At 37.1% G+C, this 26907-nt stretch overlaps 1 protein-coding gene across 2 annotated transcripts in view; it reads left to right on the top strand.

The window, feature by feature from the left end:
* Nucleotides 1-26907, top strand: part of MAPK11 (mitogen-activated protein kinase 11) — a 37463-nt gene that overhangs the window by 669 nt on the left and 9887 nt on the right. For both annotated transcript variants that reach the window (XM_085309904.1, XM_085309905.1), the window contains exons 2-9: nucleotides 15007-15136; nucleotides 16090-16148; nucleotides 17296-17407; nucleotides 19695-19724; nucleotides 19872-19919; nucleotides 22371-22485; nucleotides 22602-22673; nucleotides 24325-24404. In XM_085309904.1, coding sequence (XP_085166030.1) covers nucleotides 15007-15136; nucleotides 16090-16148; nucleotides 17296-17407; nucleotides 19695-19724; nucleotides 19872-19919; nucleotides 22371-22485; nucleotides 22602-22673; nucleotides 24325-24404 — 646 coding nt within the window. The remainder of the gene's footprint in view (nucleotides 1-15006; nucleotides 15137-16089; nucleotides 16149-17295; nucleotides 17408-19694; nucleotides 19725-19871; nucleotides 19920-22370; nucleotides 22486-22601; nucleotides 22674-24324; nucleotides 24405-26907) is intronic.

Raw genomic sequence — 26907 nt, 5'->3', positions numbered from 1 at the left:
CCGCGCGCTTCGCCTCTGCCAGCGGGCGGCAGGTCACCCAGCCGCTCGTCGGCTGACGCCACTTGTAGTTGGGTGAAAATTGCCCCCTAGCCAGGAATCCTGCACAGTCATGGTGTGTGCGAGTCGGAAACAAACATTTCTCCCTTCCCAGCGGGCGGGAGGGTGGGGAGGCGGCGGCGGGAAGGGCTGCGGGCACGGCTGCGCGATGCCGCCTTGTTGCTGCCCCTCGCTCCGCTGAACGGCTGCCCGCAGCCCCCTCGCCCGCAGCCCGCCTGCTCCGTGATTTTTGCCGTGGCAGCGACAGGTGTGCTCGCGTGTCTGTGAGCCGTGTGCTTCCCGGCGGGCCGGTTAACGGGAGCGCCCGCGGGAGCGGGGAGCGAGGAGGCAGGGTGAGGTGCGGGCTCAGGAACCAGCGGAGGTCGGTGGGAGCCGCCCTGGGGAGGGGCGGGGGTCGGGCCGGTCGGCCTGCAGACCGGGCCGAGGGAGAGCGGGGCTTTGCCGGCTGATTGCAGGAGCGCTGTGAATTAGGACAGAGCATGGCCCAAGGACTTTGGAGTCTTAGCGTTGCATAAGGATTTATCGCAGCTCCTTATCGTAAAATATTTCTTTTTTTTTTTATTAATTAGCTTATCAAGTGTGCATTTTKGGGAACTTCTGGCACTGTAAGGCCAAGCTTATTTGATGCACACTTCACTGTGTTTATAAAAGCTTTGAATCAATTTCTGGAAATAGTGGTAATGTTTAAGGGGTTTCTGAAAAAGAATCATGATTCTTTTATAAGCTACATAAGTGGAATARTGTAAAAACAATCTGTATGGGCCTTCAGTGAAGTATACTACAATAGAAAAAATGTTTCTTCAGAATTTCTTAACTTTTTGCAGTTGACTAAACTTCTGAATGGTTGTTTTCACTTCTTTTCATAATCGTGTATGAGAGAACATTTGTGGTGTTTCTTATTGTTTGCTTCCTTTTCTAGCTCTGTGAAATGCCTCAGTTACATGTAAGAATAGGAATGTGTGTGTGTGTGTGTGTGTGTGTGTATATATATATATATATATTATATATATAAAAAACCTCAAACAATCAGCAGAAACACTCAGGACTAGTATCTTGGAATTTTACTCTTTTATTTAGTATTTCAGGCTTCTGCCTTCCCTAGAGAACTCTAGGGAAATACTATGTGAATATTGTTGTCGTAATTCAGGGGCATAGGCTGGTGTTTATCTGATTGTTGTGAATAGTTTCACAGAGACCTAGTTTATTTAGACTATAAACTTTTACTTTTCCTTCTCCCGTATTGTTTGCAAACTCACAGCCGGATATGGAGTGTGAGAAGTACAGTAATTTCCTAGYTAAACATGCATTTCTGATTACTTTTCCTATTTATGCTTAAATAGTTTCAAGGTGAAAACCTACTGTGCTGAATTTTGTAATGAGATGCCAAGACTTTTGAGAACTTGTGAAGGAAATGAAAACATGCTGGTTCATTTGAAGCACAGCTGGTATTTTTTTTTTTTTTTTTAATTTTATTCTGGTAATGGTGTTAATTTATTCTACTTGCTTTTCTGCCTGAGAAACCAAGGAAATCCTAGTATGCTGTTAATGAGGGAGCCTAGGAACTGGGATATAAAATATAGGGAAGAAGCCATGGGAAAGATTTACTTTAAAATACATGTTTAAGAACAGCTCACAGGAATAAAACATTACTCTACATTAATAGTCCTGTTAACATCAATGAACTATGAACTCAAGCAAAAGCTTGAATGTGAGGAAAAGGTTTACCTGTGCCTCAGAAAAGCTATCTATTTTTAGTGTCTATTGAAATTGATTTTTTTTCTCTATATATGCACATGCCTTACCCAGGAAACCCATGAGACACAGTCATTCCTTTGAGTAATAGGCTGTATAGCTTTTGTGGATAATTGCACTCCTATTCAGTAACATACTTAAAAAAAATTATTTAATTCCACTGATTTCCATAAGACTTAAATAAGTTTTTAAGTGCTTTGCATAATAGACACCGTAGTCCTGTTCGAAACAGGAACAACATTGTTGTTCATTGTTGAACAACAAATCATTTTATACCTCAATGAAACTCTCCTATACTCTTTTCCTTTCCTTTATTACTGCAAATTATCAGTCATGTCTGATAGACTTGTGCAACTAAAGTGATATTTGTTAAAAAGAAACATTATGTAAATATTTGCATTAAGCTATCTTCTGCTTACTCTTTTTATGCATGCAGTTCAAAGTCAATATAATAATATCAATATCAAGCATAGTGCTTCCCAGTAGATTTTTCTTCCTTTTCATTTAAATTTGGAGTATGTATTAAATACAGATCCTCTTTAGTGCAAACACTTCTACTGCTTTTCTCACTCTTTTTATCACACAGGATAAAAAGAAGTCCTTGGAAATCCTTGAAAGGACTCAGACACACTGTCAAATGGCATTGCACTTTAGCATCCATATGAACCACATGGAGAACTATGAAGTTGTTCCTTCGAGTATTTGTAGTGCATTTTGCATTACATATGTATCTTCTGCAGAGAGTTCTGCAGTTCTGCAGAGGTCTTCCTTACCTGGGTTGTCTCCTGTARCCATTCAAGTTGGTGGATATTCTGTCATTTGCTGCTGTTGGATCTGATTTCGTAAATTTAGAAAAAGCTTCAATCTCTGTGAAAATATGGTGTATATATGGTGATTATGTTAATTACATAATAATTGTTATGTTTAAAATGATTAATGGAGTCTTCAACAGTATTTTCTGTCAGCTTTTGTTTTGTCAAAGGTTACTTCCATAATGGCAAATACTAAATTTACATGTTTCATTTAGAGGTGTTTTCTTTTTGTGCTATTGATTTGTTCCTCAACTTGTATTTTTTTGTATTAGAAAACTATTTTAACTAGAGTCAAAACTGAATTACATAGTTTAATTTAAAATTTTATTAATAAATGCATTTGCACAGTTTTCACCCCGACCATAGGACTTCTCTCTCACTAAAGGGCTAGTTGGCTTTTGTAGAGCAGATGCTGCCCCTTCTACCTGTGAATTTTAAAAATATTTTTGGTTTTAAGGGCAGTTTTTAAGCTGATGAACCCTTAGATGAGAAGCAAGCAAACTAACTTTCACAAGATAATTTTCAACAACCATTATTTTGTTTCAAGCCTAGAGAAAAAAGGATCGAGTTGGTCTCAGGAAAAATTGCATTTTAAACTCTTGTCCCTCCTGACTATACCTCTTAAATGATAATTCTAGCTGTGTTTCAGTCTCTGAACTATGCTTTACTGCTTGTAAATTGGATCTCTGGCCTGCAGCATCTCTGCCTCACAACCATATTACCGTGGCAGGTCCAATATAGTTTTGTATCTCTAAGCCTCTTCTTTTGTAAGTTGGTGTTAGCATCTGATTATAGTGGCAGGGGAAGTGCTGCTTTATCTCTTTTTTTTTTCTTTTTAAATACTTTTTTTTATTATTTACTCCAAATTGTGTAACACACATAGCAAAAGGTTTTTGTTTTGTATTTTAAAGCCTGTATAAGCTTTTCATGCCAGCTTTTGTAAGCTGTCTTCCAACCTACTTAATCATGTCTTTGCCTGGGAGGTATAGACAGTCTTCTGTAACATGCTTTCTGTGAGCTCTCCAACAGGTTGTTTCTCATTAGCCTATTGAAAATCTCTCTTTTGCTTTCTTTGAAGAGAAAATACCTTGCAAGATTAAGAGAAGTGAGGCAAGAGCTGCTTTTTTTTCCTATTAGAAACTTCCTCAGAGGTCTTTGGCATCAATAGTGCTTTCTCTGCTGTTTTTTCCATACTTTTTAGCTTCAACATGCAGTCTTCTTTGGTTTTTAGATGTATTTTCAAGCAATGCCTAACATAAACCTCAAGTTACTTTTAAGTATATGTTTAAAAAAAGTGTCCTGCTAATTCAGACTGCAGTAATACAGGCCTCAATTCAGGAAAGCAGATAAGCATAGTCTGCCTTGAATCAGTCAGTCATTCACTCAATGCAGCACTTAAACAGGTCCCTACATCCCACTGACTTTAAGTGCATACTTAAGATCCATTAAATTTTTATCCTGGCTTATCCTGTGTAAAAATCTTGAGGTTTTTTTAGGCTTCTGTTTTACTTTAGGGAAGTACAAGTGGAAAAGTAGAAGCAGAAAACTTTAAAGTTTAACCCATTCTTTCCCCCATTCGACCCAATCCTATGATTTCTAGTAGGATTATAACTTGCAAATATTTGAGGATTCTGTCTTTCAAGATTGAGACATAAGATCACTGATATTGTCCTTTTCAGATCAAGAACCTCTAAACAAGTGCTGAGACAACTCAGCAGTGTGTGAAGTTTTTTAAAAACTCATATAAACTGTCTTTGACTGAAAAAGAAAACAATTCCATATCTAGGCTTTTATTTGATGATTTCTGAATGATACTGTTTTATAAAGGGACCTTTTCATTAACTATAGTGACACTAAGTATATTTTTTCATCTAAAACATCAATTTACAATGATACATAGCATAATTCCAGTAATGCTGTATGCTTATTTAGATGGTAAATGTTTAGATAAGCTTTTAGAATAGTAATAACACATATGATGTATATGTATGATGCATATGCATCAGGAAACTGAAGACCTTAGAGATCTATACAGCTGAAGTTAGAATTCTAAACTCATATAGTCAGTTGATTTTAGTGTGTGTTCCTTTAGGCCAGGCCTCTTTTAGATGAGATATCTTATTTCCAATGCAAATACAGAGGCTAAAATTCATTCTAAATATGGTTATGGTAATATGTGATTGGAAACATTGCATCAAACAGTATTGTTAACGTAGCACTTAGGCAGCTTCTAACTTGGACAGCACCTATTTTTGGCATGCATCTTTTAGAAGTACATTTTTGAAGACTTTCAGTTGTTTTGCAGATATTTAAAAGGGGAGCCTTTTTGAGCTTATTCAAACACTTTGCAAACAGGGTGAGAGATGAAGGCATTCAAGTCTGCTCAGAGATAGACGGCTTGTAAGAGTGAATAAAAGTAATAATCATACTTACAAGCAAGACCTTGAGAGTGAGCTTGCAATAGGGAGTAGCAATGATTAAAAAGGGGCCACATTGTCAAAGTTATAGATCAGGAGAAGGATCTTTACGGCAGTGTCACAAGAATTAATAGATGAATATGGATGTAGCAACAAAAAATACTGCAGAATGCAGAAGACCCTCAGGAATATGATGATATAACTATTGGGGATGAAGTTGCAATGGGTTTGCAGGTATGAAGCTAAACGAGGGCAAGAATTCAAGAATATGTAAAAATAGATCAAAGAAAGAAGAAGATGGAAGAGTATTGGCCAGGGAGATATCACTAGAGGGTTCAGTGAGGGTTGGGGGGGGGTGGAGCACTAGGATGGGATTTGGTTTACTTGTAATTCCTTTTGTCTAGTTTTATTTTGCGTATTTTTCAGACGTTGAAACAGCATAGTCATTGACTTTGGAGAGGAAAAGGAAATGGAATGGTAATTAGTGGAGTCAAGGTTCGTATTTAAAGTGAAAGTAAGAATTCTTTTAATGAAGAAGATTGAATCAGGGAGGAAGTGGCTGTGGAGAAGGATAARACTGACTGAGAATAGCTGTGACAGAGATCTGTAGGTATGATTCTGTCACTAAGCCAGTGACATCTGTATGTGTGAGGGAGCTGATGGAGGGAGTTGTAGAAGGGAGAAGAGAAGGCAAGCTCAGAACGTGGGGACTTTGTATTTTGCTGCTTTTTTTCAGGAGGAATTAATGAATTTTTTTAAAGAAATGGGAGCAGGAGATGAAAAAGGCTTGAGGAGTGAATCAGTTGTGGCAGAAATGCAACAAAAATTGTAGAATTATGGCCTTCCATTTGGTTGTGGGACTACATTAGCTAAGTAAAAGTCTGCTACAGAGGGTCCCCTCCATCCTTACTGCATTACCATTTGTGGTAATCTGCACCTGCCTGACCACATGTGGTCATAACCCTTTGCCCCTCCTTTCCTGCTATCACATCTGATCACAATTGCAGCTGGTTAGGACACACAGTCCCAGTTCCTGAGTCCTTAAAGTCCTAAGGTTTGGCTCCCTCAAGAAAGCTGTTTGCAATTTCAGGACCTTATAGCTAGTTGGTATCAAAAATCCAGTATGTTAGTTCTGCACATACAGTCTGTGCAGGGGAGTTTCAAAACCCTTACATGATCTGGGAACAGAAGTGCTATCATTTAATATTTTGGCCATTGTACAGAGAGAAAAAAGGAAACATCAAGGGGGAGTAGAGGAGGAATAGGAGAAAAAAGCACAATAATGTAAGTGAGATTATGCCTGTTTAGGTTTGTGAATGTATTTGAAGGCATTCATATTTTTCATGTTAAACTTAATGTTTTCCTGTCTAGAATACCTGGTTATTTTAGTATCCGTGAGTTGGTTACATGTGCTGAGGGAACTAACAGCTTATAACCTCAACCTTCTGTATGTTTTTCTCAACAAGAGTAATTCTAAACATAGCACTCTCACTGGTTTAAACTATAATGTTTATAACTTACCCTACAGAAATGTGATTAGTCCTCTGTAATGTAATTTGTGTGTTTAAGTAACTGTGGGCAGGTAAGAGAGAGACTAGAAAACAAAAAAAAAAAAAAAAAAAAAAAAAAAAAAAAAAAAAAAAAAAAAAAAAAAAAAAAAAAAAAAAAAAAAAAAACAAAAAGAGCCGGTAGATTCAGAGGCAGATACAGCATTGTTATCATTTTGTGATAGCAGATATCATATCACTTTGTGAAAGAAGATTGGAAATGGATTTATATAAACATTGATAACAATTATTTTTTAGTATTTTTTCAATGTCTGCTTAAAAATATGTAATTATTTTTGTGTATTATATAGTATGTATATAATACATAAGTACACAAGTATGTACTTATTTTTGATATACAGCAAATATATGGCATATGTAAGAGCTGTTTTGTACTTTTGTATTCAAATCTAGTTGTAAATTCATCTGAGATCCTTGACAATGATTGTACTAAAGCCAAAAAAAGTGATGCTAGTACTCAGCATAGTGTTTGGAATAATATTCAAGTGATAAGATATAATTTTACAATGCAATAACTTGTCATCGTTTARTAAGAGTTTTTTCTCTAATGAGATTAATGTATCATTTCAGAGCTGCTTGTTATTCATCTTCCCACCCTTTGCTATATTACCTTCTCAATTTTCTTTATGGATCCCTTCTGATGTACTTGCAACTCATTATTTGTGAGGTCTCGTAAACAAAGCGGTCTGCTGTCTCTACCTTAATTCTAACTATCAGAGGGAGGAAATCACCAGCCTAAACCTGCATAAAGTAACGAGGTGTTTATAAAGAAGAAACAAATGAAACAATTCTGGGTTTACTTTGTTGCTTGATTTAAGCTAGCTGTCCCTGATACTGGCGGCTGACAAACATGTTCTGATGTGCTTGTGCTACATTGCCAGTAGTTCTTATGGCCCATTTTCTAGTATTGGATAGATGTCCTATGTACATTTTTAAGACTATATCACAATAAAAAGGTACGCTCTATTAAAAGAGCTATTGGAAAAAACGATTCTGGAGAGGACACAAAAAGATAACAATCAAAATCCTGCGAACAAAAATCAAAACGAATGTTATCCTTATGATGACTTTCTTTGACTCCTGTGACATTTGTATGAGAGATAAAGAGTTGTCATTCACCACAGTTTTGAGGAATTGAGTGGTGTGACTGGATATTTGAAAATGTCCCATGATGGAGTTCTTGTGTATCTCCTTTCATCTGATTTACTTGCCAGTGCATAAAGTCTGTCTGCCTCAATGATCAGTTATCTGTATATCGAACCTCTCTTCCCTCCTTTCCCCCCAGTTCTTGCTGACATACATCTTTCTGCTGCCATTATTTGTTTGTCTCAGAAAATCCGAATGTTAAAACTGAAGGGGAAATTGGGCCACAAGGAAGTAGGTGTGTATTGCCTATGAGGAAAGAAGGTAATAGGTACTTAAATGGTGGGTAAGTTCTGTAGGTAGATTTAGACAGGAATGGTCTGTAGGTAAGTGCTCAAAGTTGTAGCTGTACCAGATATGTGGCAGAAATTCTGTATAATTTCTCTTTTGGATTCTAGATACCACCTTCTTTCTTATCAAAATCAGCGAAGTTCAGGTCATGTGAATCCATGTTTTGAGCATGAACTGCATTTTCTTTTCTTTGTTTTTGCTCCTTGCACTTCGTGCAACAGGTAAACTTAGCACGTTCTGGAGAAATATGGCCCTTAGGTTAACCAGTGAAGTAGAGAAATTATGGTTTTGGTTAACCTGTGAAGTGGAGAAATTAGGAGGATAGGATTAGAGACCTTCTGGGCAGGCTAGACTTCCACAAATCCATGGGCCCAGATGGGATGCATCCACAGGTACTGAGGGAGCTGGTGGATGTTGTTGCCAGGTTGCTGTCCGTCATCCTTGAGAGGTCCTGGAGAACTGGAGGGGTACCTGAGGACTGGAAGAAAGCCAGTGTCACTCCAGTCTTCAAGAAGGGCAAGAAGGAGGACCCAGGCAACTCTAGGTCRGTCAGCCTCACCTSCATCCCTGGAAAGGTGATGGAACAGCTCGTTCTGGATGTCATCTCCAGACATATGGAGGAAAAGAAGGTGATCAGGACTGGCCAGCATGGATTCACCAAGGGGAAATCCTGCTTAACCAATCTGATAGCCTTCTATGATGGAATGACTGGCTGGGTAGATGAGGGCAGAGCAGTGGACATTGTGTACCTCGACTTCAACAAGGCTTTTGATACATAACATCCCATAACATCCCAAATTCCCATAACCTCCTCCTAGAGAAGCTCAGGAAGTGTGGGTTAGACRAGTGGACAGTGAGGTGGATTGAGAACTGGCTGAAAGGCAGAGCTCAGAGGGTCRTCATCAGTGGCGTGGAGTCTAGTTGGAGGCCTGTGGCTAGTGGCATCTCCCAGGCCTCAGACTGGGTCCCATCCTGTTCAACTTCTTCATCAATGACCTGGATGAGGGGACAGAGTGCCTCCGCAGCAAGTTTGCTGATGATGCCAAGCTGGGAGGAGTGGCTGACACACCTGAGGGCTGTGCTGCCATTCAGAGAGACCTGGACAGGCGGGAGAGCTGGGCGGAGAGGAACCTCGTGAGGTTCGACAAGGGCAAGTGCAGGGTCCTGCGCCTAGGGAGGAATAACCCTAGGCACCAGTACAAGCTGGGGGCTGACCTGCTGGAGAGCAGCTCTGTGGAGAAGACCTGGGAGTGCTGGTGGATGACAAGTTGACCAYGAGCCAGCAATGTGCCCTTGTGACCAASAAGGCCAGTGGTCTCCTGGGGTGCATTGGGAAGAGTGTTGCCAGCAGGTCGAGGGAGATGATCCTGCCCCTCTACTCAGCCCTGGGGAAGCCACATCATCTTGAGTACTGTGTCCAGTTCTGGGCTCCCCAGTACAAGAGAGACATGGAGCTACTGAGGAGAGTCCAGCATGGGGCTATGAAGATGATCAGAGGGCTGGAGCACCTGTCCTATGAGGAACGGCTGCGAGAGCTGGATGGGGGGAAGGGGGTAATCTTATCAATGTGTACAAGTACCTGAAGGGAGGGTGTCAAGGGGACAGGGACAAACTCTTTTCAGTTGTCCCATGTGACAGGACAAGAGGCAATGGGCAGAAGTTGAAGCACAGGAAGTTCTGCCTGAACGTGAGGGGGAATTTCTTCCCTGTGGGAGTGACAGAGCCCTGGCACAGGTTGCCTGGAGAGGTTGTGGAGTCTCCTTCTCTGGAGATCTTCAAGGCCTGCCTGGATGCAACCCTGTCTAACATGCTCTAAGTGATGCTGCTGAGCAGGGAGGTTGGACTAGATGATCTCCAGAGGTCCCTTCCAACCTTACTGATTCTGTGATTCAATGAAGGAAGTAAAAATAGTAGCCTAGAACAATATGAGTAACCTTTACATGCAGTGTCATTGCCACAGGGACCAAATTTAAGGATCCACTTGGGTACAGTATTTCCTCAAGTTTGTTAGAGTGTATCCATACAGTTACCAAACCTGCAATGTTGGGTTGAAAGCCTCACAGACTGGGACACTAATTTGTATAAAAAATTGGAAATGTTAGCTCTTCTTTGTATGTTTACAGCTACTCAAATGAAGCTCTGATTTAGAGTAAGCATATCTAATTGTTTGGACAGATACAACACTTTCACAAACATAAAATCACGCTTTACAGACAGCCAAAACCTTGCAGTTATCTGGGGTGATGCAGTCTAGAATACCAGCAGATAATGTAGAAAAGAATAGCAGTTCACTGCAGACACACGAGTCTGATAACACATAATCACCTTGGTCATGCCTTCATTTTGAATCTGCTAGACCTGAGTGGGCTTCTGGAATGAAGATAATTTGTTAGATCACTACACTACACTCAAGCTGAACTTTTTGCAGGCATTTTGTATGTGCTTTTACTATCTGTGCCCAGCTAATAAGCCTTCTCAGAGCCCAAAGCACTAGGAAGTACAACGGGCAGTGCTAGTCCAACAGGTATGCTGAATATTATGCTCCTAATCCACAAGGGACTTGCAGGATCTGAGAGATGATTGGGTATAGAAATGGTTTGTCTGTCCAGTACTACTGATGTGTAACCATAACAGGTAAACTGCCTGTGGAAACTAGGGAAATGACTTTATGTACAGCAGTGTTTCTAAATATTAACTAATGAAAATCCATGCCCCATCGAAGTTATGAAGTTGGAATGAGATTGTTTTAAAATCCTGTGCTTTTTGGCTTTTGACATTTTGGACTGCATTAGCTTCCTAAGCTCAAAATTTTCTCTGAAACCTTGAGGACTGGTAGAATGTGTACCAGATAGTGAGTAGAGATTGTTATTTCATCTAGTGGAACATTAATAGAAATATTAAATGCAGGAGTTGATAACATTAAAAAAAATCTGTCTAATTTATGCAATTACTGAAAATTACACTAAGCAAAGTCCTCTGATGTGTCAAAAATCACTGTAAGTAGAGTAATGGCTGTTTCATCCTTTATCTTACTTGGACAGCAAAAAATGTCTGTCGTAACTGCCCAGGGTTCTAGATCAAGAATGAGCATATCCATAAAATCTGACACTAAGACTATTACAAAGTTTTTTCTTGTAAAGTAAGAAAATAGTAAGAATTGTGGGTTTTTTTAAATTACGATACGAATTCTATCTAAAGTGGTGTTCCCGTTTACTACTGAGGCATTAGAGCGTACTGCTCTATAGTAAATCAGAAATGCTAAATGATAATATGCAATTTTACAAGTTTTTTTATTATCACTGCCTACAACAAATGAAATGCTAGTAGTGAAGAATAGAGATAGGAGTTGATACGCCTTTTATAAGCATCMAAGTTTATTTACGTAGTACTGTTCTGTCCAGCTACATGAGGTAAAGTAATAATTAGGAAGAAGACACCCTAGAATAAGTAATTTTAAAGAAACTTAGAAAACAATAGCTGAATCATTAAAAGGATGATTTTATTTGCAGGTGTAAGTCAGTGTTACACAACTGTTTTACCAGAGCTGAAGCCTGTGCTCCGAAGGACTCACAGCAGTAGAAAATGCCTTGCAAAAGAGGAAGGAGCTGTAAGTTGTCAGCAGTTGTTTGTGAGACAGTGCAAATACCAGGAGACCAACAGAAACCCTCCAGTTTTAGTTTAGCAGTAGGGAGTATGTGAGTTGAGTATAATGCAGGGTAAGGGAAGGTGAGGGTCTCTAACACCTTTTCTTAATAACAGCATGCCTTTAACTGATTAAGCAGCATGTTTTGAAGAAGCTATTTTGAAYCATTTTACTCTGTGACTGGTCTCATAGGCCCCCAAAGAAAGGGTTTGTGTAGCTGCTAAACACAGGCAGGCCCATAGAATTCCCGTGATTGGAATCAGAGATGTGCTATCCAGGGCTATAGATGTGCTGTTTCCTGTCTAAAGGACAAGCAAATCACACGGAAGGGGAAACAGTTAATCCCATCACCTAACAATTTACTCAGGCAACTATGAGGGATTCAGGAGACAACTCAGATTGCAGCTATGATGATAGATATAATAGGAAAAGGGAGAGACTCAGTCTGAAATAAGAGCAAACATGTAATTCCACACAGGGAAGGGAGGAATGCAGGCAATGCTGCTTGTGAAAAGTGACCACAGGTAGTAGCAGAGATGTCACAGATGCAATTCGTTCTTGAATGGAACAAAGGAAGAGATTAATGAAATCTTTATTTTTGAATGTTTCACTATTAATAATTTAGATTGTCATGATGGAAAGCCAGACAAAGAAAAAACTTGAAGGCGTTGACTCTGATTATTCTTCGGTACAGTTTCTTGACTGTGAAGGAGCTCATTTAAAGTTCACTCCTGGCCTGTTCAGCTTAGATTCATGATTTCTCATTAGACTTCCCAGAATTTGAGGTGCTGTTTTTTTTGTTTTTTGCTTTTGTTTTTTTTCCTCTCTCCTGATTTACTTCTGTCCTGAATCTGAAGAGCTGTTGTCATAAGAATTACTGAAGCTAAAAACAGTGCTTTATACCATGTGAAAGCTTTGCAGCCCTGAGTCATATGGAGAGTAAAAAGCAGTCCATCTAAAAGATAAACAGTTTTTAAACTACTAAAACCTACGTTTGACCTTAGAAGTGGGAGAGGAAGGATGTTTATCATGATAATGGGATTTAAAACCTAATTCATTCTAGTCTTGTATATACACAGTATTTCATAAACCAGTGCAAGGATGAGTAGGAAAACTTGTGAATTACCAGCAGAGTTGAGATGTTGAGCACAGGCGGCTGTGGTGGGCAATGTTACTTATTTGCCTGTACAAACATTTCCTTTCTCACTGGAAAAAAAAAAAAAGAAAAAAAGTTTTAATATATGTAGAGAGTAGGTGTTTCTGAGACTTGTGGTGCTTTCCATTGGCTTTGTTGGCCAGGACAACGCACATACAATTGTATCTACTCTTTGTTATATTAATAGTGAGGCACTGGCTTCCTTCTTATTCCTTCAGACTTATTTGTGCAACCTTCATGTTGTCTCTGTGGCCAGTCAAGTGAAACTTGAGAAGAATTTACAATAGAGATATCTTACACCATTCATTCCTTGAAGTTCTCCACCTGTTTGAGAACTGTGTGCTCATGTCCTGTGTTCCAACCCTACTGTCAGAACAAGTCTCTTTATCATATCCCGTCCATGCATTCCTCAGAGTGATACCAATCTTCTCCTGCCACTTTGTATGCTTGCTTTCTTCTGCTCAGAGAATGCCTTTCCTGAGGTGTTCTGCAAAGCCACAACCTTCTATGCCTTTAAAACTTCCCTGAAGATCCACTTATTTGATGTTTGCAAGAAACTAGCTAAGTAATCTGTTATATTTCATTTATCTCGTGAGTGACTCACACCTTCCATGGTGCCTGCAAAAACTTGTTGATTAAATATACTTCCTCTTACTCTGTTTTTATCTAATAAAACATTGCTGCATTATGCTCTGCATTGGCCTTCTCAGAGATTTAGTGAATTCTAGGATAACTGGGTCATGATCATCTTTTGAATGTCATTCTGTTCTTATTACCCATTTGTTACTTCTCATTTAGAAACAATTCTTAGTCTTCAACTGTCTGCAGATGCTCTTCTCTGCTCTTCACTTGTCTCTCCATGATTTTAGTAAAGCACCAAGTATGTGCAGGGGCCACCAACGTGAAGCTGGTTACAGGATCAATGTATTAGTTTAGGAATTACTCCCAGTAACATGTATGCTTCTTATCTCTAGCAGATGTCTCTTACCGCAGTATTCAAAGTGTTTAAAACACTAATAATAAGCAGTTAATAACATCCAGTTACTGTCAACTATTGTCATCCTACACTGGTTGCAATTTTTATATTATTTAATTTTCAATGTTTTATAACTCCACAAAAGGTTTCTGCCAGATAAACATGTGAAGGTTCATCTCTACTTACTAATGCTGTTGCTTGCAATTGCAGATTGTGTTATCCACACTTAAAACAGAGAATTTTACAGGTACTTTAATTGATTTAAATGTTAATGTAATGGGAAATAATTAAAGGAATTATTTTCTTAATGAGAGAAGGTAGCTAACTGAATCTTTTTAGAAATGTATGTTGTAGCGCCATGGAGTAAAATATAGAGGCATCATTTTTATTCCTGTGCTACATAAAGGCAGTATTTATTTGTGGCTTACTACACTTGTCATGCCTTTCTAATGTCCAGAAAAATGGTCTGCCTTTTTGTGCAAATAGGCGCACATCTATACTTAATGTCTTCTTCAGAGGGGCATTTCCATTTGTACAAAGTTAAGCACGTGCTATGTTCCACAGGATCTGTGGGCTAAAGTTCATGACGTGTATCTGTTGTTCATTTGTTACTCGTATTTCCTGAGGAAATGTGTATGGTCTTGGCTATGTCAAGATTCTAATGTGATACCATGCTTATGGCACGATCCTAGAGCAAGCAAATGTTCACTAGACATAATTAATATTGCTACATATATATTAATTGCTATTGCTATTAATTGCGTCTACAATGGCAGCATTCTTCTAATTATTAAAGGCTTTAGGTTGTTCACTAAAACCCACAATTTGAATCTAGTATTCCCAAAGAGTCTTGATTTGGAGAGGGAGGCTAGACCTGTATTAACGATGCTAATTCCAAAGAATAGTTAGTTTCCTGAACAAAAGGGAATGATTACCTTGGGGGTTCCTGAATATTATAATAAGCATTCGTAATTTGCTAGTGAAAAACATGGGAACTATAGTTGAATTGCTGACTAGCTCTCCTAGTTGCAATCTGTTAGTTAAAATGTAAATAATGGGCAAAGGAGACAGTACAAATCGCCAACAGTGTTTTAAGTTTCTCCACTGAACTTCAGGATGTTTAGGCCATGGAGGGCTTTGAAATGCATGCCTAGAACATGCTTTCACTATAGCTTTCTTTTTTTCTTGTAGTTCAGCTTTTGATACCAAAACGAGACAGAAGGTGGCAGTAAAAAAGCTTTCAAGACCTTTTCAGTCTCTAATTCACGCAAGGAGGACATATCGAGAGCTTAGATTACTTAAGCACATGAAGCATGAAAACGTAAGTGAAAAGTTAGTTCTTTTCCTTCTGATTTTTATGATGAAAGCTTGTGAAATAGACTTAAATTTCAATTAAGTACAATCCTTTTCTAAAAGTATATACAACTCTCTTCTGACTGCCCAAGATACCTGGACCCAGCTACCTTTAGAGAAGTCATTGGAAAGGCTGCCTTTTTACTGAAAAATGATCTGACTGGATCTTGAAGATCCAGCTAATGAAGTCCAAAGCAAGTGGTCCTACTCTTCTCTAACTAAACTACAGTGTTCTGCTCTCTACTATTGGATGTTATTGATACATCAGTCCAGGAAAAATACCTCAAACCTGCTTTTGCTGAATTTGGATTCTGTTGAGAAATTAAGGGCAAATACTCTCAAATAAATTCATGACAATATAATATACTTTTCTTACAATTCACCTGTTAATCTAGACGAAAGACAGGAAAACTGCAGGCTCCAAATAACTCTGTACTTGCCTAAATTCATGTCACAACTAGTTGATTTCAATGGAATTATCCATCTGCTTAAAAGTAACTTGCTGAGCTGAGGCCAGAGTATAATATAGTGGATTGAAAAATATCCTGGAGAAAGGATACTAAAAAAGTTAACAGCAGAACAAGAAAACCTGTGAAACTGCACATAATCTTAAGGATAACAGCTGTACAAACAATGTACCAACTTTTCCTGTAGTGAAAAATTACATTTCCTGTCTTGATTTATGATTGTCTGAAGCCATGTTTTACTTTTTGTAATTAATATATATTTTTTAATTGGTCATGAAGATACTCAGTCTATCCCTGGGCAAACTACCTGTTTTACTGGTTTTACTAAGTTTCCAGAGTGATCATATGTCATATGTTTGTAAGTTTCATGCCAAAAATTCTAAGCACTGTTAATACTAGTTATACATGTGTTAAGTATTTCTGAAAATAAAATGGCAATTCACTTGTCTTTCAGGTTATTGGATTACTAGATGTTTTCACTCCTGCAACATCAATAGAAAATTTTAATGAAGTGTAAGTAACATTTGAAAATCATTTTGACTACTTCATAAGTAAATAGGGATAGCACCGCTCTAATTTTAAAAAGAAGCACATTCTTTTCTAATACATTTGAAGCTAAGATTGGCTTTGTGCAGAGAACCCCAATATGCCTTTATGCAGCTTTTCCACAAATAGGAAAGCAGAAGGGTGGATCTCATTTTAGTACCTTTTTGAATGGTCAGTAAAAAGACTATAGGTACCTGGTGAATGGTTTGATGTTGCATAAATGCCAATAAATTTAAAGCTTCTTAAGTTCAACTATGTGTCAGCAGTAGATTATTTTTTTCACAGCTAGATTAGATAGTTCAGAAATGCAGGAAAGTATTCTGTTAGTTTATTTAGACAAGGTGAATTTAAACTAGGTTCCTGATTGTTCTGGGACTAGTTTTCTGTTCACGTTACTCACACATACCATTTATTTTGAGCTGTTTTTGTCATCTGGTATAAGCAGTTAGATTAACAGTTTAGCAGATGTAATAGTAACTAATATTTTTTGGCTCCATGGAAATTAGTGGCCAAAATCACTTTGACTCAGTGGAGCAAAATTAAACATTGAGAATTGGGACTGGTAGGTGCATACTTTTGTACTACCAAATTCCTTTGGAAGAGAATTGATGTTTCTATAAAACAGGTCAAAAAATAAAACTTCCAGTTGGGGTGGAGGGAGTTAAAGTACTCTTATTTCAACTGATCCCATGTTAATCTACATCACCAGATATTCCAGGACCTTACAATATCTGTCATTTAGGTATCTCAGGCTTCCACTTTTATATAGGTTGAGGCTACCTATTTATCTCAAAACATGGTACATTCTCCCCTCACTGCTGTAGTATGTTATTGAGAAAACATAGATAAAAGTTGTTAATGTGTAAGCAGGATTTTTCTTTTTCATAATATCAGCTCATAGCTGATTTCAATATTAAAGACATTAAATTTCAATATTAAAATCATAGCTGACTGGAAGGAAATAAACCATATGTTACTAGTAAACAGAATAGGAATCCACACAAAACTGAGTAGTTACTCTTAGGAGGGTTTTTTTGGAATTTACCTTCTACCAATCTTAAACAAAGTGTGTTTCTTTGTTTTGTTCTGTGGGGTATGTATTTTATTTTCACAGATATCTTGTGACAAATTTAATGGGTGCTGACCTGAACAATATTGTGAAGTGCCAGAAGTTAACGGATGATCATATACAGTTTCTCATATATCAATTGCTTCGAGGTCTTAAGGTACTGGCTGAATGTAAGGATTTTAGACTCAGCAACCAAAATGTAGTAATGATTGGTTCATTGCAGTGACAGTACTTAAAGGCTTTTGTTTGTGCGTTAAGAGTACACAGATATTTGTGTTTCCTTTTATCAGCAGTAGTCATTTCGGAAATGATCAGATTCTTTTTTTAACCAAAGATAAACACTTGCAGACTTGGGGTTTTACATGCACAATGCACGTGAACAATCTCCGTGACAATTAACTTTAGATCAGTTTCTATTCAAGCTATTATTGAAGGAGAAGCGCTGCTTATGTGATATCTCAAGTGAAAGTGTCCTATAGCACACAGTATGTGTTTTACAAATTTCACATACTTTAGAAAATTTTTCAGTACCTGCTCATGAACAGGGTAAACGTCTGGAATGTGGTATGGCAAGTAATTCATGTTCCTGCTTTGGAAGATGCTAGTCAGTCTGAAAAACTACAATGCTGATTTTTGCAAAGCATCAGATGAGTAGAGAGAGAACCAAGTTAGTTGTGTTTTTTAGAACACTTGTGGAAGTTTATCCTAGCAATGTACAATATTACACACTATCACATAGAATTTACACTGCTTCTAAAGTCATTGTTCCCTTTAATCATATCCATTAATATCTATACAACAGATAATACAGGCAATGATATTCTAGCAAAATTTTCTTCCTAAAGATTTAAAGTATGTATATCATTTTGCTGAAATTAAACATACGAGTGTCTATAATCACGAGGTGATGTAGAAAATGCTTCCCAGTACTTGGTGATAAGCATTTTTTTCAGACCAATGTTGATATTTTTTTCCTAGGCGTAAGCAAAAGGAAAACAGAGTTAGGGATCAGCTGCTTTAGTTGTTCACGTTTCAGTGTGCAGTGTCTTAGTCATAGAAGATATATGTACGTTTGGAAGAAAGCTGTGGTAAATTATGGCTGTGAAATAGACTTACTGCATGATTTTGAGCAAGTCATCTGGTGCATGAGAAAATAGTTCTTATTTGTGCATGTGATTCTGTCAATTTGAAGTGCAGATTTTAGTGAAAGGATTGCAGAACTGAACCCTTAATTGCTTTGTCTCATTTATTCAAATTAACAGCTTAAATAGAAAGATAGATTTTAGAATTAATTATGTGGTTTGCAGTCCTGAATTTCTCGTGTCTCATTAGTTGGAGAGCATTTGATCATAGGTAGCTCCTATTTTTTCATCTGTGCTGCRATCGTTATAAGCTTGTGCTTACATACCTGAGTAAGCTTTGGACTCACTGGTGTAGGTGTTCAGCAGTATTCAACACGGACTTCAGGTCCTGCAGAAAAAGCTGTCATAGCACATGAATCATTAACCTGAAATCCAGTAGTTTCAGTAGTTTCTGAACTAGCTGGTACAAGGTTTCTTAGGGTTACAGCTATTGTGAAAAACATTTAAGGGTATCTTGACCTTTTGATAAACAGTACATAGTTATGGAATGAGAAGAATGTCGTTGTTTTCTGTTTAACAAGTTTTGCATACACTGCTTCTAAAAGAAAAAAAAAGTTAAAAAAAAAAAGTTAAATTCACATTAACAGAAGTGAATGTTTTAGATCTTACTGATCTTTGTTATCAGTAAAACTTTTGATGAGCTATCTCCTAATCCTAACAAGTTGACTAGGTTGTCACAGAGGAAGTTTTTCTCAATTTCTATTTGAATTGTTGTGTTTTATATAAAATAGCAGAGACATTAAATGCTACTTAAGGTTCCTCTTTTGAAAGTAACCTTGAAGCAACGCTGTGACCTAGATGGGTTTTCTGGCCACTAATTTATCCAGAGGTGTGAATATTTCTCACTGCATTCTGAATGGGGAGGATACTGAAATTTTAGAAGTGTTCATAGTATGGGAAGATGACTTTTATCATCTAGAAGTCAGTACTGCCAGTACGTAGGCCACTGGCTCACTGAGAGACTAGCTGATCAAAATAGACATCCAGATATAATAATGGATATCCAGACAGGAATAAATTTCAAATTGGAATGAAACTTTTGACAAAAAGAATTACTGCAAGTGCAATTTTTTATGAGAATTCAGTGTTCAGGGTTACCTCTCTTGAAATATCTAGGCTTAGGTAGGGGAAAACAAGTAGGTTTTGAAGATAGTCATGTCTGTTTGCCCTGAAAATGTGGTGTGCCTCCATTCTGGATATAAAACCATCAGTTTCAAGAGCAAAAAGACGGATCAAGCAACTTATGTCTCCTTTCACTTCTAACTTCAAATTTTACATTTCTTTCCCCTCTTTGTTTGACAGTATATTCACTCAGCTGGAATCATCCACCGGGTGAGTTCACTCATTGCTATAATAAAAATGAATGGAGCATGTCCCTCCATGTGTTATTAAAGTGAGTGTGTTATTAAGACACTGCTATCATGTGCTTTAAAGGTTAAAATAGTATCTGACCAACTCTGTTTGTTTGTTCTGGTACAGGATCTGAAGCCCAGTAACCTAGCTGTAAATGAAGACTGTGAATTGAGGGTAGGAGTCATGCTATTATGATGATGAATGTTGTAATAGCTCTCAAGCTGGTAGTTTTCTGAGAAAGCATTAGTTTGCATTTTTATTTCTTATTCAATTAATTTCATCTATTTGTTACTGTTGCTTGCTCACCTGGCGTAGAAAAAAAACATTTCCATGAACATGTGTTTTCTCCCAAATATTAAGTTAATTTATTGTTGAAACAAATATCTTCGCAAAATGCTCAACTCTACTTCGCCACAGAGGGTACTTAGGCTAATAATTTGGCCCATGAGGAGTGCATCAACTGAGTATACCTTGAAATTTTTACCTGTGATATGTATCTACGTTTGCATTGTTTATATGAAGCAACCTAGTAACTTTCATTTATTTCTACAGAACACACAAACTAAATTAAATAGTGATGTGAGGAAAAGAAGATACCAATATTGTCAATTATATTACCAGTTAGAGGAAGTAAAAAAACAAACAACCCAAGCTGTAATCCACACTTCTCAAATACTATCATAATGTCTATGTCTATATAAATGCATACCTCTCTGTATCTGTATGATACGATATTATAGAATAAGAATGAGCATCTAGGGAAGGAAGAATTATCTTCTAGCGTCTGGAGTCTTTATGTTTAAAAAGCGAGAAGTTCAGCATTTCTCTATGACAGCCAGAAACATCTTCCTGTCTGTGAGTGGGATTCTGATACAAACTTTATTCTAGCAGCAAAGGATTTAAGAAAGAAATTCAAATGTTATGAGATCAGTGGAAAATCACAATACTGGTAAGAAAAGTGCAGTTAGTCTCTGGGACTAATCCTGATCCATGCTAAGGAACTGTATTTCCTGTTTGTTTTAGTGACAGTTGCAGATGCTCAGCAAGTTTCATAATTATCCCTTTAATGTTTTCATGCGTGTACGTTCAGCATCTGTGAAATTTTATGGGTCATGAGGGTCTCATCATTCACTTCAAAAATGTGTCTTGTATTTTGTACTGTAAGTAAAGGAGACTTTAATCTTTTTTTTCCTATTATTTTGTCTGTACACATCCTTTCTTAATTTCTCACATTGTTGTTTACTTTGCTTATATATATATAGTTTTGCATCCTGTGGTACCAAATTTTTCTTCTAATGGAACAAACTAGTGGATATTTCCACTATATAACCAGACATTAAATAGAGGCAAAAAGAAAAAACGTGTGTGTGTGGGCATGCGCACATGTGTGTGTGTACACAGTTGATAGAAGGGATCAGCTATTAAAGAAAAATATTGCTGAAAGCCACCTTAGAATAAGGATATTAGTATTCAAGTTTCAAGCAATTATGCTTTTTTGCCTCATTTATTTTTTTGCTTATTTAAGAAATAATACTTTTATAGTGTATTAAAAGTAAAGGTATTAACCTTAATATTTTCCATTAAGGTTTTTATATCTTTAAATTGGATTATAACTGAGCAATTTTGAATGATGGTCTCAAAATTGTCTTGCTCCCAATTAAGCTGATTTGCGATCAGCTTAATAAATAATACTGGATCCCATCAGGAGGTTGTGATTGATCTTAGCATCTTTTGAAATAGAAATGTGAATTAAATATTTCAGATGACTGACTTAATGAGCAGCTCTGAAGATGGTACACTTAGATGGTACACTTTTACAACAGTATCTCTCAAAGTTAAGTTTAGCTCTGTAATTGGTAGGATATAGACTAATCAAAAAATAGAAGATGAAGAAATGAGCAGAAAAAATAATTGAAACTTCCTATCAATGCAAACTTAGCAAAGGAGAGCATATGGAGGGTGACATTTTGCCATCAAGCGTATGACTAATATATGTATTTAAACAGAACTCTTTTGTTGTTTCACAGTGGGGGGTTCTATTGAAAACAGATGGTATGTGATTTAAATGTACCTTGTTACGTCGGATATATGTTTCTCTCCTAGTGTCATCAGAATGATATACAGTTTGAGTAAATGTTACTTGTATGTAGCAATACTTAAATATGAGAGGGAATCAACAGAACTTCTGGGGATTTGTGATTAGCTTGTGTTGTCTTTAAATGTTATGGCTAGCAGCATTTGGAGTTGGCATTTTCCACAAATGTTCCCACTTGATAGTGTTTCATCTTATAGCAATGGTGCTTATTTTTAGCAAATGAATGCCAGAGGAAAATTGAGCTTGAGGAATAAAGTAGAGTTTATCTTAGATGGCACACTTTCTCAGCATTATAGTCATGTATTCACAGCTAGATCCCTCGCTTTGGGAATGTCTCTGGTAGACCCACAGACTACACACAGCAGGGCAAGCAGATAAGGTCCTCCATAGAATTTTGCAGTTTTACTTCACTGAAAGTGAGGTACTTGGACTCCTGGATAAACTCAGAAGTAAACAATGGAGAGAGTCAGTTCCTATTAACAAAATTAACAAGGGACTTTCTTGATACAATTTTTTTTTTCATTATGTAGATTTTAGACTTTGGTTTAGCTCGGCAAACTGATGATGAAATGACTGGATATGTTGCAACAAGATGGTACAGAGCTCCAGAAATTATGTTAAACTGGATGCACTACAATCAAACAGGTAAATTTATAAAGATTTCATTTTGCTTCAGCTGGATATAGTTATAAACTTAAGCGGCAACTCTGTTCAATGATCTCTGTCATTCCTCATACCTATTTCTATCTGGTTTTTGGCAGTTGACATCTGGTCTGTTGGATGCATTATGGCAGAGCTTTTGAAAGGGAAGGCCCTATTTCCAGGAAATGATTGTATCCTTTACATAAAATGCAGCTATATAAAATCCAAATTGTCTAGTTCTTCCTGTTTTCTGATGACTGAAGTGTCTATAGAAATGTCTTTCAGGTAACAAACTTTCAGAAAAAGCAATTTTTGCAAGACTTTTAGTGTTATGACAATTGAGTATGAGACCAATTGGTAGGAAAAAAAACAGTAACAGATGTTCCAAAACAACAATAAATTACATTTACTGTTTATTTTGTATCTGGTATTTAAATAATAGCCTCATTACAGCAGAATAGATTTCATCCATGTGTGTATATCTTACTGAAATGACATACATTAAAAATGAAGCAGARAAAAGGTAGTATTTTTGGATCAGCTAATAAATACAATTTTTTTAAAGGACTCTTTCAGGCTCAAAGGTTCCTAGGATCTAAACAAATTAACTTTTAAATAGTAAGTGAATTACTAGGCATATTGTGTCCTATTATAGAAAAAAAGAGCCAGCAGTTTCTGATATTCCGTAAAAGCAACAAAGTGCTCTCTTTTCTTCTGTACTCCTCTGTGGTCCATGCTGGAGTGTCAGTGAATTCCATTGGCATTTCCTATGCTGACAGGAGGGAGGGGTGCAGAGGGTGAAAGAAACATTAGTTGCTCAGGAGAACAGAAAAATAATAAAAATGAAGAAACATAGATAATGAAGAATGAGGAAACGGTTGAATCAGAGGAGGAAAGCTCTTAATATGGCAAACAAAGGCACATTCTACTGTACTGAATTTTGACTTTTCTTACTACTCTGAACCTCACCCCTCCCCCCCAGAAAGCTAACATTATGCTAAAACTGAGACATTGACAGGTACAAAACAACATGACATTAGAATTTCTGAAAAACTGTTAACACAGTGGACTGAGGACTTTGTATCCCCGCTGACCTGTGTGTTGTGCTCGTCCTTATTAGCCTCTACAGTAACCACAGGCATTACTCAGATGTTCATCATATGGATGATGACTAAGCTTTAGAGTGTTTGATTACATGATAACTATGTTGTATTTAGAAAAACAGTAAATCTATGCTTCCTGAAATAAGATACTTTTGCTATTCTAAAATGTTGTCTACAATTACATGATTGCATCAGCTTAATTAAAGCTATAAAAATAACCTTGAGTCTCTAGGAAAAATGTAATACAGGTCACATATGACAATGACAAATGTGCATTTTTAAAGTTTTTTGCTTGAAAATGATACAAAATAGATGTAAAATCTACCAAATGGGAATTTTCCACTTAACAGACCTGAGGTCAATAATCTAGCCCGATTTGCTATAATATGTAAGACTATTCTTCAGAAATCATTCAGACCACTGCAACATAAGTGTGCAATTAAAACTAAGTTTATGAATACGTTGAATTGGGAGCTAGGAGAGGGCAGCAATATTTTATATGCATTTTTTTCCACAGATAGGCACACCAGATAGAGATGCATATAGTGTAATAGAGAATCTGATACTCTAGGACTAGACTTCAGCAGGTATGAACTGATACAGTTCCATGAACAATGATGCGGTTGTGTTGCTTACTAGCTTAAATGTTTTAACAGTATCGTGAATTGTTTAAACCCTGAGGGATTGTCTGCTGTTTATTCTTTTTAAATTTTCCTTTAATTTTCCTGAAATAATGTAGATATTGATCAGCTAAAAAGAATAATGGAAGTTGTAGGTACTCCCAGTTCTGAACTTCTGAAGAAGATATCATCAGAACATGTGAGTTCCCAGCTTCATTCAGTTAACTGATTTTTCATTGTTCCTTTCTCTAATTGGCACTGTATGTCATTGGTAGTATTACTTGGATATTCTGATATGGACATGAGCAAACACTTTAAAATCCTCTCTTTTTTTGCTGTGTCTAGAATGACACTATTCAAAAAAATTACTCCTTTTAGAGATATCCAAATTCCTTGACTATCAGCTGTATTAATTTTGATACTTGTTCTTATGTTCTCAGTTTTTTACAGGAGCTTTGCAGTTGGTCCTGATGATCTTTTATTTTTCTGTTATCTTTAAAATAAAAAAATAAAAATTCGAACAACTGTTTAGCTCAGAGCATAATATTATTGTTATTAAATCTGTTATCTCTTTAATTTTTGCACTTTTCATCCTTGTGAGGGATGTAACCAGATATATTGGAATCAAAAACTGTTTGTTCTGCATGAGTGCTCTTATTTAGATTGCTAATTTGAAACTGATACTCATTCATCTCTCTGAATGCTTGTGTGAGGTCTGCTTTCGTGTTAATATCTGCATTGTTAGCGATGTGATTTGTAGATGCATAGCTCTCTCCATATAGCTTTTATGAAGGCAGTAATCTAGTAAATGAATAATTTCCACCTCATTTCTCTGCCAAAGCTATGATTAAAAGTATCACTTTAAGCAATAACCATGAATGTCCATGAATGGGCTGTAAGGAATGAGATATGATACTGGTTAATAAAGTCAGGTGATGGGCACAGTATACAAATTCAGATAAATAACAGCACACTGATATAAACAGCTGAAGCTGTTGCTGGTTTACGTCTTTCTTTTCTTAAACTTGCATCTCAACTACCCTTTTTTTATCCTGAGGCTATCTGAGGAGCAAGGCAGAGCTGCTTTTGCTTATATCATATATCCTGACTACCTAACTTTCTAGATGAGGCCTGTAGGGTATTTTTCAGATGCTCAGTGGCCTGGTAAGATGGAATAAAGAGTAGATAACATAACAATTTAGTTACAACGCTTTTTCTTTCATCATTGTACTTAAGGTTTGGGTGCAGAATATGAGCTTAGTTAGAAAAGGTAAATGAGGTCAGTCTGGTACTGTGGATGCTAGTTTGCTAGATTTATAACAGAAATATCTACTTTTCAGCTCATACGTGTATATTGATGTGTTTTCTTTGAACTTAAAAATGAATATACAAGTAGGTTAAGCAAGGAAGAACAGTAGCAGAGCCAGATCGTCACTGTATTTTTTGAAGGTCCAAGCTTAATGAAAAATCATCATCATAGGCTAGTGCAAAGCTGTAGAGTTTGTGGCTATTGAGCATCTGAGAAGGGTTGGGGCAGGAAGAGGAACAGTCTTAGTACTGGGGATAGGACCAACAAGCAGGTCTAGTATTGTGCTGTTCTAAGCATAAATCCTTATTATAGCCTTTGTGTGTTTTTAAGAGCCTGTAACTTCTGCAGTAATGCAATCAGAGTAGTGTACACAAATGTGTGACTTGACCACCAATAGTCAGTTTGTAAGCTTTTTGATTATGAGATTAAACGGCTTAAATATCTGCTGGAGATGCTTGTTTTCTCTTTTAATTTCGTCCATTTCAGAGCGGATATAGGAATCCCAAAACTCTTATTTGGGGGCTAATTATACCTCTAGAGTCTAGGGAGAACACAAAAGCCAAGTTAATGAACGAGAGTTCTGTCTCCAGGCCACTGCTATCTAATAAAAGGAGCAGCATCAAAGAAGTACTGTACTGAGGTACTCGCCTCTTGCATGACAGTGTCCATTCCCTGCCTTCTTTCTAGTTGTTCTTTACCTTACAGTTTGTCTTTATTGTTTAGATAATTCTTAATGCTACTTGTCATCCTGGACAATTTTTTGTCTATTTATCTAACAGCAACATCAGAGATTTTCTGAGAAGTCAACTCTATTTTCAGTTTTAAGTGGAGGATTAAAGAACTGGAAGTTAAAAGATCAACTTCATGGGATGTTTCAGCACAGGTCACTGAGCTGGTTTGCCAGTCTTTCATGTTAGCATGGGTTTGCAATTGCATTTCATTACTTCCAGAATAATTTAAAACTCTATGTTCTGTTGATTGAGTTTCTGTGGTGAATATGGGCAGAGGGAAAAGGTTGGTAGACACTTTGACAGGCCTGTGTTATTTTCAGAGAACTTCTGGACAAGTCTGAAGGTAATCTTGACTATATCTTATTTAGTCACGGTTGGATTAGTGATGTTAATTGATGTGTCAGTACAAAAACAAATATCAAATCCAGAGATGTTCGTCATAAGATAAATACATTTCTTGCTTCTTCCAAGTCTGTAGTTTCCATGCAGGAATGTGTGACAGGTCTCTCTTGCTCTGCTGTTTATACATATGTATAAACTAATGCCCTAGAAAACTTAATTCTGATAGGAGCTGCAGGCCCTGATTTTCCAGCTGGAGTTTGTTACCTCTATGAATTTTTAGGGGCATAAAATATGTGGAGTGAATCCTGTGTTTGTCTGTT

The sequence above is a fragment of the Rhea americana genome, unplaced genomic scaffold (genome assembly GCF_003343005.1).
Source record: "Rhea americana isolate MKP2758 unplaced genomic scaffold, rheAme1 scaffold_306, whole genome shotgun sequence".
Taxonomy (NCBI): Eukaryota; Metazoa; Chordata; class Aves; order Rheiformes; family Rheidae; genus Rhea; species Rhea americana.
Note: the sequence above shows the minus strand (reverse complement) of the source record. Positions and strands in the feature narration are given on the sequence as shown.